Here is a 16,305-nt window from a genome sequence, read left to right on the forward strand (position 1 = left end):
TTGTTTGTTTGAATACCTGAACATAAAAATGACCCAAGTCCTTGAGATTTTTTTCAGAAAATTAAAGAAAGCAACAGCAAAAATTGTAATATCTTTTTCAAATGTTTGATTTATTGGATGCCATGTATACTTCAAAGCAAATGTTAAAAAGTCATTTAATGATTATCTATATTTGCATTACTTCACAGGGGGTATCCAAGGATGATAGCCATATTTGGACTTGGGTCATTCTTATATTCAGTTATTTGTTAATTTGTTTGTTTGTTTTTAGAAAAGTCAAAGCTTGGTTCGGGGAGATACACAATTCTGTTCAGGTTTGAGAAATACATGTGCACAAAGGCAGACGCTACCTCAAATTCAAGACAGTGTGACTTTGTGGAATTGAAATTGATTCAATGTGTCGATAAGAATTCAAAAACAACGGTGTGTACGTCATGTCGAGACAATGAAAGGTGCTGATGCTTATGATATATATATTTATATATACACTTATCAAAACTGAATCACTGTGTGTGAAAAATGTATGACGAAATATTCTCTGTCGTCACTGCAGCTGCGCCGCGTAAATGCCCACCTTTGACTTGATGCTGTTGTTTGCGTTGCTTCTGACGAACGTTTACCGAGCGCAATGCTGATGGCAACCTTGCCGAGCAAGCTGTCTGTCTGCCACTTCTGAGGAGCAAAGTGTAGCAGTAAATGCTGTAGACTCTTTGATGCTTCAAATTCTCTGCGCGCTTCTCATTAGAATGCTGTATCAAGCGCAAGTGCTGTAGCAAATCAAAATGCCCAGAGTCTGCTCGGTGAACGATATTGTAAATCCTGTTGTTAGCTATAATAACGGTGGGAGAGAGAAATGCAAATTTTAGAAATGGATTTACCGAGATACTTCTCAACATGCACCAAAGAATAGATGCAGAGGAATGAATTGAAAAGATTTCTGTGTGAACACATACATGACATACAAACAATTGTGAAGCAATGAGGGCTGCATTTGCTTTTTGTATGTTTTGCTTTGAGTAATCATTTGTTAATATGGATTCCCAACAATGCTATTTCTCTTCTAGTATGATATGTTTACGGTTACTTTTTCAAACAAACAAAAAAATGTCATATGTCATTATATATGTTTATATTGACTGCTCCCTAATTCTTTATTCATATTCTCCAGAAGCATTATAATTCATCCCACTGTAACTGCAAGAAAATAATGTAGGCCTATAACTTAATAGTGGGAGGGTTGGAACCCAAAGGGTATGCTCAACCCTCTGCACCCAAATTCGTACCCCTCCGATCATGAGATTGGGATGTCAGTTTTCACCTGTTTTGCTTCTGGGAGCAGTGGCGCAACTCAACCAATTTATCTCACTTTTGTTTGTGCAGTTTCTAACAACTGCCTCAGAATTTATTTTGTACCTTTTGATGGTTTTGTCACGTTTGTGTGTTCACAGAGTAAAGCTTACCTTTGTTTGTGTCTGTGTGTATGTGTGTGTCTTTGTTGTACATAAAAACTTGTTTGTGTCTTGTGTGTTTCGAGATGGAGATATTTGTGCGTCAATGATCATTTGCATTGACGTAAATTACCATGTATTATAATGTGTGTATATAAAATTATGGGAGAGTGATTTTACCAAAATATGAGAGATATGACATATTGAGACTTATTTTTGTACTTGGTAGAGAAGCTAGAGAAAAAAAGTGGTGCATTCTATGATGAGCGAGGTACTATCAAAATGTAATAGGAGAGGCATAGATTTCAGTCTACGTAAAGATTTTGTATGAGATAGAAAGTATAAGCAAGTCATTGATTCAAGATTGAATGTAAGGACAAACAACTTTAATGCTTGAACTGGTGATGGTGGTGTAAATTGGTTTAAAAAAATAGTTTATGATACATCTTATACCACATGAGGGTGATTTGCACGAGTGATTTTTGGTAGGATCTGGAAAAGTATGTTAGTGCATCGGTATGTAGGTTATATGAAAGAAAACCCCACCAAACTTATTTGTCATGTATGATGTTGAATAAAATGTTATATGTACTCTTGAACAAAGATGTAAATTTTAATGATGTAATAGTTGAAAGCTTAGGGCAAAGTCTCTTGTGTACCCCTGCATATACAGTATATCTGGTATCAGGCATTTCTGTGTCACTCTGACGACTGTCCTGCCCATGAACAAAAGATGGCGCCATTTTCATATCAGAAGTGAGTAGTATTGGGGTTTTCCCCTTTTGTAGAGTTATCAGCACAGTCACATGATACGATATGAGCAAAGCACAACTGCTTTTTTTTTGGGGGGGGGGGCAAATATAATGCCTCTGTGTGGTACACAATAAATCCATTATTTCATCATAATTATGTTATATGGTATCCAGTAAAGTAAGGTCTTCTTAAAACAAAATAAGCAATTACCCTATTGCTTCCAAACTATAGAAAATAAGGGGGAAATTTAATATTTATGTAATATCAAGCCATCACTATTTTAATGTGTGGGATGGTTAAACAAGAATTGTTGTAAAGAAGAGGAGAGTAGGGACACATAGCACAGAGAAGGGTGCCACTCTGTAAACTTTGTATAAATGTTGGAGTTTTTCATAATTGGAAGAAAGGGTAAATGAGGCTGATCTATTCAAGCAGAATTTATCGCTGGGACTGCTGACTGGTTCCAGTGTGGATTGTTCACATTAAGCATTCTACAATATTATTTTGTTCATATTCCCTGGTTGTTTTGTCATTTTCCCAACATTTCAAATTTCCCGTGTAAACTGGGTTTAGATGTGTGAGTTTTCCTAATTGGAATAAACAGGTTGACGACTGATTGATTCAGTAGAATCTGTTGCTAGAACTACGGGCTGGTAGTAGTGTGGGCAGTTCATATCAAGTGTGTTATATTTCTTTCGTACTTTTTTTTTTTGTTATCCCATCATATTGTATGAATTCTTCCCATATATTGCATATTAGCTCATCTCATATATTGTATACTAAAAGCTTTGTGGTGGTGTTGATTCTTGTTTTGCAGGCTACTTCTGCAATATCCAGCATTATGTATTCATGTAACCAAAGAGAATATAATTATATATGATCGTCTCTTTTTTCTTGTTTTCTCAATTGCAATTTATCTCATTGTAATTGATAGTTATTATCTTGATGTGATTATCAATGTAACTTAACTGTTCTTACATTGTGTATTTTCCAGAGCATCTCAGCTGGTGTCTATTTGTACACCTTGCGATTGAAGACTATGATTTTATGACTTGTTTTCCTTGAGTTAGTAGGATTTTTTGCAGGCATTGCTTTAACCAGGGTATGGTCACTGTAGGATTAACTGATCAAAATGTAGATGGTGTTGCGGGCTGTATGAATTTTTCTAGGAGTGTATTATTCAGGATTGATCAAATGCATGAAAGAAGACCTGAAGGATATCTTTTGAGTGGATATGCCTAACACAATAGCTTGCCCCATTTTATAGGGGGTAGGTACTCTCCTTTTGTTGGCTGGGGGAATTCAAACACCTTTATTTTTGTCATAATGGGATGAAGTATGCATGAAAGCGTAGATGAAACTCACCTTTATACTTTGAGGTTGAACATTCCAGCAAACCCTTGTGCAGCATCATTGAGCAGAAGACTTTTTGTTTAATTTGTTATACAAATTCTTGTCTTTTAATTTCATGTTTTTCTGTGTGCATGGATATTGCAGATACTGTCATTTGCCTGTTGTTTTTTTCTTTTCATTCATTATTCAGTGTACCACTTGGAAATGCTGTGCAAAAAGGGCTAATTTGCTCTTCATTATTTGGTACAAAATCTGTCATAAACCACCTACCTGTTAATATGTAAAATTATATTGATATGAACTCAACCCACACAAATCCATGGATTCAGTCGGTCTTGATAAAATTAAAGTTTCAATCAAAGATATCTGCTTTCATAGATTTTTTTCCATAGTTGATAATGTTCCTGCCAAACTCATACTACATGTAGATTTATAGTTGCCTGCTGTTTTTACTTTTATACAATGTCCCTTTGCTTGATTTCGGTTTTGGTACTTATCCATTTATGTATTTACTCCATCCCATGCATTTTTTTTTATCATTGTAGTTTACCTGTCTATGTTACTGGTTGGTAAGATTTTTTACTGCATAGATTTTCATTCAATTTTCACCGTTGTTGTGAGCATATGAAGCAATCCCCAAAACTGTGTGTTAAGCATAAATCTGAGATTGCCAATGGTTCTAACCGTAGAAGTACCATAAGTCTTGAAAGTACTATACTTTGATGGCATTGCTGTGTGTAACAGTTTTCTGCATACAAAGTGTGAACCATAGTAAAAGACTGACTATAAGCTTGAGATTAAATCTTTTTTTTCCTGTGATGTATAGAAAAATGTGACTCCTATCAAAGGCTAACAAAATCATGCATCTTGCATTTTTAACTGCACATTTTACAAATTTTGACTTTGAGCAGATTTTAGATATTAGCATAGTCACAATCAACCAAGAAGAGTATTAATATGAAGGATGAAAATATAAGTTTTTATCACTCAGAAGAAACTGTAACAATCCTAATATGATTGTGTTTTTTTTTTAAATAACATACACAGATTCATGCTATCATCAGAAAATCATATATTTTATAATTGCAATAAATCGAGCAGTTTTGTGATAAAGCACTTCCGATCAGTTTGTGTGGTCTGTGCTGTACGTTGAATTCTGAGATTGCGAGAATGTGTATGCCCAGAAGTTGTGGGGTAGCAGTATCTGTAACGTGAGTGATATAAGAGTTGGCTGTAATGAATCGAGTACAATTGAATGAACAGAATGTGAGGGATTTCATAAAAATTAGACTTTAAAAAAAATAAGAGAAGTTATGAAATTTTACAGCTTCAAATGTGTTCACAAAGCTGGGATATTGGTTGCAACCATATATAAAAATGTAAAACCAGAAATGTTCATGTCATTTGATTTCGGGAATTTCGCCAGAGCTAAGATTCGTAAAATTAAAATGCACATGAAAGTTCCTGTCTACACTGTATGCATTGAATGCCAGTGGCAGTGTGCGAAAATTTCATGCTTTACAGTATTCAAATTGGCCAAAGGTGATGATGTTATTGCGTCACAAATCCCTCATTGAACTCTACACATATCACCACTAAATTTCCTCTCTTTTTTTCTTTTTGTTTTTGGACATAAAATTAATTACTACAAGATTTATCCACAATAAATCAATGTTGCCTTGAAATAACGTGACAACATCGACTTCTAGGGGGAAAGAGGTTGCAGTTGCGCAAAGTCATCAATATCTGAGTGAATGGGGTAATGACAGTGTGTATGCACCTTGAGCACTCTACAGAGTGGATTTTGCCATATATAAGTCATTTGTTATTATTATTATTATTATTATTATTATTATTTTATTATTATTATTATTATTATTATTATTATTATTATTATTATTATTATCATCATTATTATTATTATTATTATCACTTATTATTATTATTATTATCATTATTATCATCATTATTGTTATTATTATTATCATTTATTATTATTATTATTATTATCATCATCATTATTATCATTATTTTTATTACTACTATTATTATCAGTATTATCATTATTATTATCATCATCATCATTATTTTGAGTAGCAACCAACAGGAGAGTTGTGAGGTCATAACAATGTTTTCTCTTCTAATTTGTGTCAAAATATGTGAGATGTTTAGATTTCATAACTTTCCTATTTCACATCTCATTTTTACAACACTTTTATTATTCCATATGCCTGATGGGACACTATACTATACTTATTAAAGTTAATGTGAATAATATTTGAAAGAAGAAAAGAGCATGACATTGTTCGTCAGCGCTACGTTTGCAGTGCCGTTTTGAACTCAATGGCCCGAAGTCAGGAAGGTGGTACAAATGAAACCATGATTTAAACTATGGGCAAAAACCATGGAGCGCCAAGTGTCGCACGGAATATTTTGTTACGAAATTGGTCATTTCATCGACAAAATGACCGTTTCGTTAACGAAATTATCATTTCGTGGACGAAATATACATTTAGTTACAAAATGTTGTCATTTCGTTACAAAATAATCATTTCATCTACAAAATGACTGATTTTGTAACAAAATATTCCATGCGACACTTGGTGCTCCATGGTTTTTGTCCATGGTTTAAACCATGGTTTCATTTGTACCACCTTCGTGAATTCGGGCCAATGTGACAGAAGAATCCAGAGAATAGGAAAAAGATGTCTATTTGAATCCTGTTTGATATTTGATAGTAAAAGTATAACTATTATGATGGACCAAATATTGAACAGTTTACCCAATTTATTATATGACCTTAGTGCAGAGTAAATATAATATCTGATGGTGGTTCTTCTTTCTTCATTTAAAGCAAAACAAGCAAATCCATAACACAGATGTGAATTAAGCTGAAGATAAGATCAATGTATGACAATGTGAGAGGAGTAAAGTTGTTAATACAATTAAAATTATAGAGAGCGTCTGATGTCACGCTGTGCTGGACTATTGATGCAAATTCTCTCTATACCGGTACAAGCCTCAATAGACATGACATGAGAGCTGTCTTTCTAAGATTTCATACACCATCTTGTTTTGTTTTGTGCAGCATTGCTATGGCATCTTCATACACAAACACACACACACACACACACACAACACACACACACACGCACACACGCACGCACACACACACACATGCACACACACACACGCACACACACAGTATTTTACACAATGAAAAACTACTTACACAAACATGCTGAGTTACAGACACCTTCCATATGTCTAACAGGCACTCCTTGTTGATCTAAATTTTTGCCCTTTTATTTGAACATTATACAGTACAGGCTGGAGACTAGAAGTGGCTTGGGGCTGCTGGCCAGAAATATATTTTGGGACACCTCTCTCTTGAGACATTTGTATGTGTTATGGGGCCCGATAGGACCACCAATATTTTGTGAGTGGGTACAGTGCTTTGTTTTGTTTTGTTTTTTCTCTCATCCAGAATATTGGAGGATAACTCTCAGCTCTGTGCTTGATAGCTATATAGGTGCAGAGACCAAAGGCCAAATTTTGCCAAACTGTTTCTTTCTCACTGCCAAATTTCACAGCCAAATTTTATCTGTCTAATGATGGAACTAGATTTTTTCATGAATTATGTGGTGTCATGGAAAAGCATGTTTATGCCTCAATTAAACATTGAATATGTTAGACTTGATAATAAACCTAGTCACAGTATGTGGTGTCTAAAGCCCTTTATCATACCTGCCAATTTTCATATAATTATCATGTTTTCAATTTTTGAATGCTTTGCTAAATTATTCAATTCTTTGATGATTTCATTCTTACTTTTTAGTCACAGTCAATGATATTTGAAACACATTATCATACCTGCCAATTTTTGCATGATTATCATGTTTTATCAACATTTTATTCAATAATTTTAAAATCTGCACTATGTTTTTCTTTATCTCTTCAGGCCACCAAATCTTATTGTCATGCCACTGAAAAAAAAGAAGAAATTTAATTATTTGGGTGACCTGAATTGGCATATATCTCTCTATCTCTCTCTCTCTCTCTCTCTCTCTCTCTCTCTCTCTATATATATATATATATATATATATATAGATAACGAAGAATCAAGAAATAAACTAGTAATGCATTATTTCGCCAATAAGAATGAGTTTATTGAACAACTCAAATTTTCGGTGGCCTCCACCTTCTTCAGGAGTCTCGACGGGGAAAGTGAAGAAGGTGGAGGCCACTGAAAATTTGAGTTGTTCAATTAACTCATTCTTATTGGTGAAATAATGCATTTAAATTTACTAGTTTATTTCTTGATTCTTCGTTACATTGGAGCCAATACGTGAATTTGCAACATGTTTATATATATATTTAGATAGATAGATAGATAGATAGATAGATAGATAGATAGATAAAGATTTAAACATATATAATTGTATAGAAATGTATCATGCTGTCAATACCAACTGTTTGTATGGAGAACTGGGCTCCTTAAATGCCCTTTGTCGCATGGTTTTTAATCAAAATGATGTGACAATGAGCGGAAAGCCCGAAAACTTTACATTTACACATCATATACATCAGACTGGTATGCGTAAAGAAGAAGAAGAAGAAAAAAAAAAGAAAATAAAAAGAAGGTACCCCAAAAGCAAAAAAGATGTGGCAGCGGTGGGATTCGAACCCACGCCATCGAAATGACTGGTGCCTTAAACCAGCGCCTTAGACCGCTCGGCCACGCTACCTTGTGAATATTGCTGGTAACATATAATATATAATCTCTGAAGTGCATTAGCCTGCTCCTGTCTACATAATGGCTGCCTGCGATCATGCTGCTATTAGTCCCATATATGCTAAAATTTGTTAGCAAGTATCCAATACACGTTTGTTGACTCCATTGACACATGTAACACACCACTAGGCCACTGTAACTTATTAGACTCGTACGCTACGTATGTGTCTCTTGCTCTCTCTGCCATTCATTCGATTCTGTAGCCCAAAAGACTCTTACTTCTGTACTCCATGATGATGAGAAGGGCCGGATGCCTTCTTCTACGTCACAGACACTTTGCAACCTGTCAATATCCCCTTAATTGTGGGAACTTTCAGAGTAGCTACAGTTTGGAGAAATTATATCCACAAAGTAATCCAGACGTTACGATACCACTGCGAGAATCGCATGAGGTAGGTGCTCGTCAATGCTCTGCCTCTGGTCTGGTTTGGTCGGTGCCGGATCAAATGACCGATAGGCGATGGCGATGAATGTAATTTTATCTATCTTGCAGTAAATTTATAAGTTGATTTGTATTTTGTTTTATCTGGAATGAAGCTCGTATTGATTTAATCCATCTAGCCTAGGCTGATTTGAGTGATCAAGTGAAAGATTAGAGATTATTTGTCCCCATCCCTAGCCAGCTGCCAGTCAACCATTTGACAAATTTATCTTCGATTTGATCAATTTGACTCTCAAGAGTCGAGTGTTTTCATACAGCTCAAGTAACCAGTTAGGCTAGTCCAGTACATGCCAAGTAAAGTAGGCCTAAAATTTTACCTTCGCTGGTCCTTGATAGTCATTTGTAGTTGTAGGTCATTGGTAAATTTACTGACCGACGGGACTGTACTTTCCAAAGAAGAAGAAGAATAAGATAGGTCTAAAATTTTACTGTAAACTTTAAAAGTAGATAATTTTTCGTGCTCGGCCAGGTATAAGATGAATTTCGCATGTTTTTAATTCCCTGGAATCAGTATGGTAACCATGTTAACTCCAGTCCTGGAACATACGCCATCCATCTATAAATATTCTTGTGCTTTTTTTTTTTTTTTGCACAAAATTTCCACGCTGCGAAACTTACCACTTTTACAGTAAATTACTTAGCTTGCATCCGTGCTTATAACCGTATTGAGTTAACTAACGTACACGTTGTATTGTAGGGTAGTGTAGTGTAGAGGGGTAATATGATTTCTAGGGCCTATACGGTATAAAATTTACTAGGTCTATTTCAAAATAAGCGGGGGACATAAAGGTTGTCTCTCCCTTGTTATTGATGGTTCATGGATATTACAATTATTTAAATTAAATTTTACAATGAAAATACAAAGGCTGATTTCAAAATCTGATGGAGAAAACAGATCTGTTTACACCATCTGCGCTGTATAACAGCTAGCACTGTAACAGCAGGTAGTTTGTGCACAGTGTTCACTAAACCAGACTAATTATTTACACTTTTCCTCCCTTTCATTATCGTAGAATGCAGGTTCAAGTGGAAAATTTACAGGACACATCCCTGTGGGTAAGAAACATGTACAAATAATCTGGTTCTTCAAATTAAAGAAATTTGTTATAATATAACCAGTCAAATTATCCCAGCTGCACATTTTTGTCAATGATAGTTTCCTGATTCACTATTGTTAATAAGCATTTTTTTTTTTTTTAAAGGTGTAACACTACCAGTAAATAAAATGTATGCATCCTTTGAATACGATACCGGTACTGTGTTAAAGGGACTATACAGTACTGGTTGAGGTGGAGATTTATGTTTTGAACATTCCTAAGTGAGATGATGAAAAGCCTCTTATGAAATATGAAAGAGCATGTAATTTTAAGAAGAATTCAATGTTTATTTGATGAAAATTGGTTTTCAAATGGCTGAGATATCCAAAAAAGCGCTAATAATAAAAGGCGACATGCCACAACTTTATTAGGATCTCTTTGTTTCACCTTGTTTTTGGATATCTCGGCCATTTCAAAACCGATTTTCATCGAATAAACTTTTGATACCCCTTAGAATTGCTTGCTCTTTGACATCTCATAGAGTGGTTTCTGAATATCTCGCAAAACGTTAAAAGCTAAATCCTCACCTCGACCAGAACTGTACACACCCTTTAACACCAGAGTGTATGAACCTGTTGCTAAGATTGGTAAGTGTCTACAATTTGGTATAGCGCTAGGATTAAATGTAAATATGTGGCCACAACAAGATGAATGTCATAAGTCGTATTACTGCCATTAGTGATAATGTACATTTGTACACTTGTACTGCAGTTAATATGTATGCCTGTTTATGATGCTGTCCAAGGTAAGGGTTATAAGATTAATACACAGAGTTGATGTCTGCATATTGGCCAATTTTCATTCCTCTGGTCAGAACAAGCAGTGATTGTTCTTCTTCTTTTTTTTTGGGGGGGGGGGACTTTGGCAATCATGAAGTATGCATACCACAAGATCATGACATATAAAAGCCACCGCACACTACACGATCAGACTGGTCTTAAAGTCTTAAGCCAAGCTGGGTCTTAAGACCAGTGGTACGACCGGACACCGCACACTATACAACCCGACTGTAAAGCGCGCGCAGTTAACGTGCGCTTGCATTTCACTGCATTGTGAATGGCTGAAAGCCTACGACCAGTCGTAGAAATTCAACATGTCAAATCTCTACGACTGGCGCTAAGACCCAGTCGTACGACTAGAAAATGGCAAGACTGTGACATCACACTTCTAGTCTTACGGTCCAGACCAGTGAATCGGGGCAAAATCGTGTAGTGTGCTGCAATACATTTAGATTTGTATCAATGCAAGAATGAGAGGGAAATCTACTGGTGTGATGTAGAAGACCTTACAGTATTGTGTGATAGTAAATTTAATGCAATACTGTACGTTGAATATACAGTCAACCTTCCTTAAGTCAACCTCGCATAAGTCAAATAATTGCCTAAGTCAAAGGTCTTTTCAAGTCCACTTTTCTTTATATTCTATTGATTTTAATCCCTCATACGTCTTAATTTTCTCTACATCAAAGCTACACATTGTATTTCTTCAGTCCAAATAGATTCGACATAGGCAAGGTTGACTGTAGACCTTTCCAGTATGATTCTGGTTCATTACCTACATTAATGCCTGCTCTATCTTTATTCGATGCAAAGCTATCAATCCCAATAATGAAGGACAAAAGTAAATGCCATGCACCACAGTCACATCTTATACTTGTAGTGCACATTATACCTGTATGTCTACGATGAAAGGAGTTATGTACAAGAAACACATTGACCATCATTTTCCGTATTGTGGCATCAGTGATCATAAAGTTGTCGAAGGCACCCTTTCATATTGTTAGATTATCTTTGCTGTTTTATCATCATTAAAGTGAAAATTAGTATTGTGACATAATTTTGATATCATCATCATGATTATCATTACTTTTCAATCTTTCCAATGTTTGCCTTGAATTATTTTTGCTTTCACTTTATTATTGTTGTTGAATACAGACAGACTGTCAATCCGGTACAGCAGAAGTGGAGGACCAGGGGGCCAAAATGTCAATAAAGGTATGGATGCAAGTGGCACCATACTAAGTGGTAAATGTAGATGGAGAACTACAGGAAATGCATCATACACCTAACCTTGTGCAGATTGAATGCATTTATGTCTTCAACTAAAGAGGAACATCTTGGTTACACTGATATTTTATCCTTTAATAGGGGGAAGTGGTTATATGAAAAGTCATCGAGAGAGAATGTTGTATGTTTCATGGTTTTTGTTGAAAAGTATGTATTGCAATTCACATGGTGCACTCATGCCAAATTTGTGAATGTCTGATCAATGTCAGTGATTAAATGTGTATCACAGATTATCTCGTATATTGATGTTTGGCAGAATTTTTTTTATAACACTAGGTTTTACTGTGTTTGCTTTTTATTTACAAAATGGATATACTGAAAGTGTGTCTAGAAGAATGTAGTGATGATTGTTATAGACTTGTTGGTCTTGGGAATAAACATGCCCCATACAGACATTTAGTGTGGTTTAAATGGGTTCATCTGGCTTATATTTTACAATTTTTACTTCACTTTCGTGCTCCAGTTGAATCCAAGGTCGATGTCAGGTTTGCAGTTTCGACGGCAGAGTGGTTACCGACAAAAGTGAGGGAAAAGCTTGGAGAACAGGTATTCAGTTCCTTATTTCAATACTTTCAACAGTGCATAGAATCATGAAGAACAGAAATTCAGACTTATTTTTCTTCAAAAACACAATATAATCCACTGTAGTTATGTCATGATGACCTATGTTGTAAGTTCTTATCCTATGTGCTGGACCACTGTATAGCGTTTGTTACAATAGGTGTTTTCACATCAGCCCGATAAACATCCAAGCTCGAAAAATTTTCCGCGATTGCGAATTAAGGGGCTATTTCATTTCGTATTCACATCAGCCCGAAGAGGGGGTAGCCCGAATAGTTAAAAATTTAAAAAATTTTAAAAATTGTAAAAATCGACAGCTGAGTATGTGCAAACAGCATCAGTAATGTGTGTGTCCTCGCAAAAATTCCTCATGCTTTGTGTGCAGTTTGCCTCGGTCGATCGGTTTACACACGCTAGGAATGATGGAATTCATCGCGCAAATTTCTCGAGTCGTTTTCACATTATCCAATAGCACGCTACTATCCCGCTATTTCAGAAATTTCCCGAGTTAGAGTCGAGAAATTTTCTCGATCAGAGCGATACAGTTAGCACGCAAATTTGTGTTCACATTATCAAATAGCGCGCTATCTCGCTATCGGGAAAATTCCCCAAGTCAGAAGATAGCGTGCTTCTCGAAACATCGCGCTGATGTGAAAACGCCTAATGTTACATTTTAGATGTCTGTGTGATTGAAAAATTGATCAACATCAGTTTCTGTACATGTAAATGTTGCAAATTTTTATAAATTGTTGGGTTCGGCCAATTTCATCAGACTTCTTGTGTATTTTATGGATGAGACTGTTCTGCATATATTTGAGGATCTCTCCAAAGGTTTGTTTTCTTATCGTTGTACTAATTTAGAGTGGTGCAAAATTTGTGAAAATTTCCACAGGAATCATTCTGCGTTTTCAGTATATATTTTGCCTGTATTAGTGAAGGCTGTATGGAAGTTATGCAAGCATTACCAAGTTTTGTTTCATTTTTTATTTTATTTTTTTTTTTTTTGGTCACATCGAACCTTATGTGAGTTGCATTTTTTTATACTCTCAGTAATATTTTACAATCGGTGGTACTGATCTAGCTTTTCTCATATCTCCGTATCTTAACCAGCAAAAGACAAGAATCAACAACAAAGGAGAGCTGATCGTGACCTCCGAGAGAACAAGGTCGAGGATACGCAATTTCAGTGACTGCCTCCAGAAGATTCGGGACATGATCGCAGAGGCTGAGCGAGAGCCCAAGCCGCCCAGTGAAAAGGACGAAGCTGTCAGGAGAATAAGGTTAGGGGTGCAATCATCACAATTCTTTACATGTACACTATATTTTCTCTTTGCTAATATAAGTCACCATAAAAGATCTGCTTTCTCAGATGTGTAGAATTTTTTTGTCTTTTGAATGAGTCATCAATTTCATCTACTTTGAGTCTATTTTCTGTCAGAGAACACTTCAAAATATTTTGCCAATAAGACAGTACTACACCTTTATAGACAACCAAATTGCAAACATTTACCAACTTTTAGCAACTTTTCTCTTGTGCTATTACAATTTTTCATATTGTCACCGTTTGTACAAATGTAAGATCGTAACTGTTGATCGACATTCTTAACAAACGTGTCAGAAAAAGGAGCCAGTAGAATTTTCTTCCATCTTTTCAAACATGTTTGTTAAAAATGATGATCAGCAATTGTGATCTTAAATATACATTCGTACAGAGGGTGGCAACTGATCAAAAAATCTGTCATGGTACATATTCATTCACTCCTCTGAATGTGTTAATAATCTCTTTCTCTCTCTCAACTTTTCTCTTATTGCTATGACTACAGAGTGGAACGAATGAATCGCGAGCGTCTACGGGAGAAGAGATTACACTCTGCCACCAAACAAGATCGGCGCGTCTCAATCGACGACTGACTGACACCGATAGATGTCGTGAGACAGACTCTAGGCAAAAGTGAATGACACAATGCGAACTGAAGTATTCCACCCGACGTGCTGGTTGGGAGATCGCATAGTCTTTGGGATTGAAATGTGGATGATCAGACAACATGCACTTCAGATAGATCATGGATAAAAGAAACCCGACGAAGCCAAACATGTCTACGTTATCTGCTGCGCAATGTCAGGATGACAGGAAAATCACAAGTGTGCGGTGATCTCCTGTTCTGTGCGGCTTGAACACAACGAAAGTACTAGTTTGATAAAGAGGTGATAAGTTTCTTGAAGTCCCTTTCACGGCACATGTGCAGTCTTGCTTGTTAGAGCACAATGATGAAGGGGAGTTTGAGGCTCTCCCAGTATCCTCTTTGTAGTAGAGACCACTGTTCTCTCCCCTCTCCCCACCCTCTGCCCCCTTTCTTTAAAGAATCTTCTGCCTTCATCTAAATATCAAATTTATCTTATCATCAACGTTGTGTATTGCTGGAAAGTGCGATACAACAAGCCTATTTTAAAGGTAGTAGAATAGAGTGGAAATGTTACCAGTAAATCTACAGCTGAAGCTGGATCAAAATATCTATTAAACAGGCACTGTTATCTTCAAACTTTACGGATTCCTGGAGTCTCATTTAAGTCGTCTGTGATCTAGACATTGCAAGATCACCACCTGGACACCGAGCAGGTCTGCGATTCCTACGTAGACTTGGTGTAGAGCTTCTGATGTGAATGTGATGTCATTAAGATATTCTTAAAGTAATAAATACATTGAAAATGCATATGAAAGGAATCTGTGGTTATTGTCACTGTCTGTGTACACAGGAGTTCTCATTGCTTAGAAAATTTGAATAGAAACTATTTCAAGTTAAGTATGTCCAGTAAGTTTCGGTTTTGCTCTTTGGCTACACAGTCATGAAAGCATCCTCTTGAGACAAAACCATGCAAATACAGTGGACGACTGTTATAATGAAGCCCTCGGGACCAGCAATTATCTTTCGTTATATCGAAATTTCATTTTGACCAAATGAATAAACAATAAAAATACATGGAGTCAATGTTGCGGCCCTAAATTTAACTTTGTTGTAACCGGAATTTTGTTATAACCCTGTTTGTTATAACGGGAGTGCACTGTACTTTGCAGTACAGTGTGCATTCATGTTAGAGCAAATGTGCATCATACAGTGTATGTAATTTATCATTGTCTACTTAGCTGGCTTTTTGTAGTTGAGCACAAAGAGTAGCTTTCAAGAGGAATCAAGTGTACAAACATCTCCTTTTGCTCACAATGGGCCCTTTAATTCTGCTCTATGTGATTCATTAGTCATGATTGAGTCATGGGTCTCAATCATGTGGAAGTATAATGAACACTTCATTAAAGAAAGCTAACTCCTTAGTATGTTCAGTGATGCGGTTGTACAGTTTATGTTTGTGTGTATGCATGTCTATGTCTGTCTGTCTGTGTGCACGTGTTTGTACTTGTGAACATGTGTGTAATGCCTTCACACATTTGAAAAAAGGAATGCACACTAGCTGTCTGTGGACATTTGCCAACTTGGGACTGTCTATACCCGTGAAGTAGCTCCCCATCAAGGCTTTTGTTCTGGATTAAAACTGCATTGTAGTGAGGTGGGACCACAACAGTAGGGATGTAGCAGTTCCAGAGTGATGAACTTATTCTCTATAAAAGAAATGTGAGAGGTTTGTGTCCACATGCTCTGAATTCAGGATTAGAGGTGAAAGAAAAATAGACCCATCCCCCATCCACCCTCCCCCCCCCCAAAAAAAAAAAAATAATGAAATCACCACAAATCAGAAAGCACCAACAAAACATAAATAAATACACACACACACACATACA

At 36.1% G+C, this 16,305-nt stretch overlaps 1 protein-coding gene and 1 non-coding gene across 3 annotated transcripts; one reads left to right on the forward strand and one right to left on the reverse strand.

The window, feature by feature from the left end:
* Positions 1 to 8,220: 8,220 nt before the first annotated feature.
* Positions 8,221 to 8,302, reverse strand: Trnal-aag (transfer RNA leucine (anticodon AAG)). The gene has a single exon. It is a non-coding gene; the product is annotated as a tRNA-Leu (tRNA).
* A 186-nt stretch (positions 8,303 to 8,488) lies between these two features.
* On the forward strand, positions 8,489 to 15,715 carry LOC140231557 (large ribosomal subunit protein mL62-like). 2 transcript variants are annotated; one of them, XM_072311695.1, is made up of 6 exons: positions 8,489 to 8,741; positions 9,805 to 9,847; positions 11,823 to 11,882; positions 12,418 to 12,500; positions 13,626 to 13,795; positions 14,339 to 15,714. In XM_072311695.1, exons 1-6 carry the CDS (start codon positions 8,580 to 8,582, stop codon positions 14,424 to 14,426), a joined length of 606 nt encoding a protein of 201 aa, XP_072167796.1. In that variant the 5' UTR covers positions 8,489 to 8,579; the 3' UTR covers positions 14,427 to 15,714. The 2 variants fall into 2 exon arrangements, with proteins under 2 accessions (XP_072167796.1, XP_072167797.1); XM_072311696.1 differs by having other exon boundaries at positions 8,725 to 8,821; positions 14,339 to 15,715.
* Positions 15,716 to 16,305: the final 590 nt, after the last annotated feature.

This window comes from Diadema setosum, chromosome 8 (genome assembly GCF_964275005.1).
Source record: "Diadema setosum chromosome 8, eeDiaSeto1, whole genome shotgun sequence".
Lineage (NCBI taxonomy): Eukaryota > Metazoa > Echinodermata > Echinoidea > Diadematoida > Diadematidae > Diadema > Diadema setosum.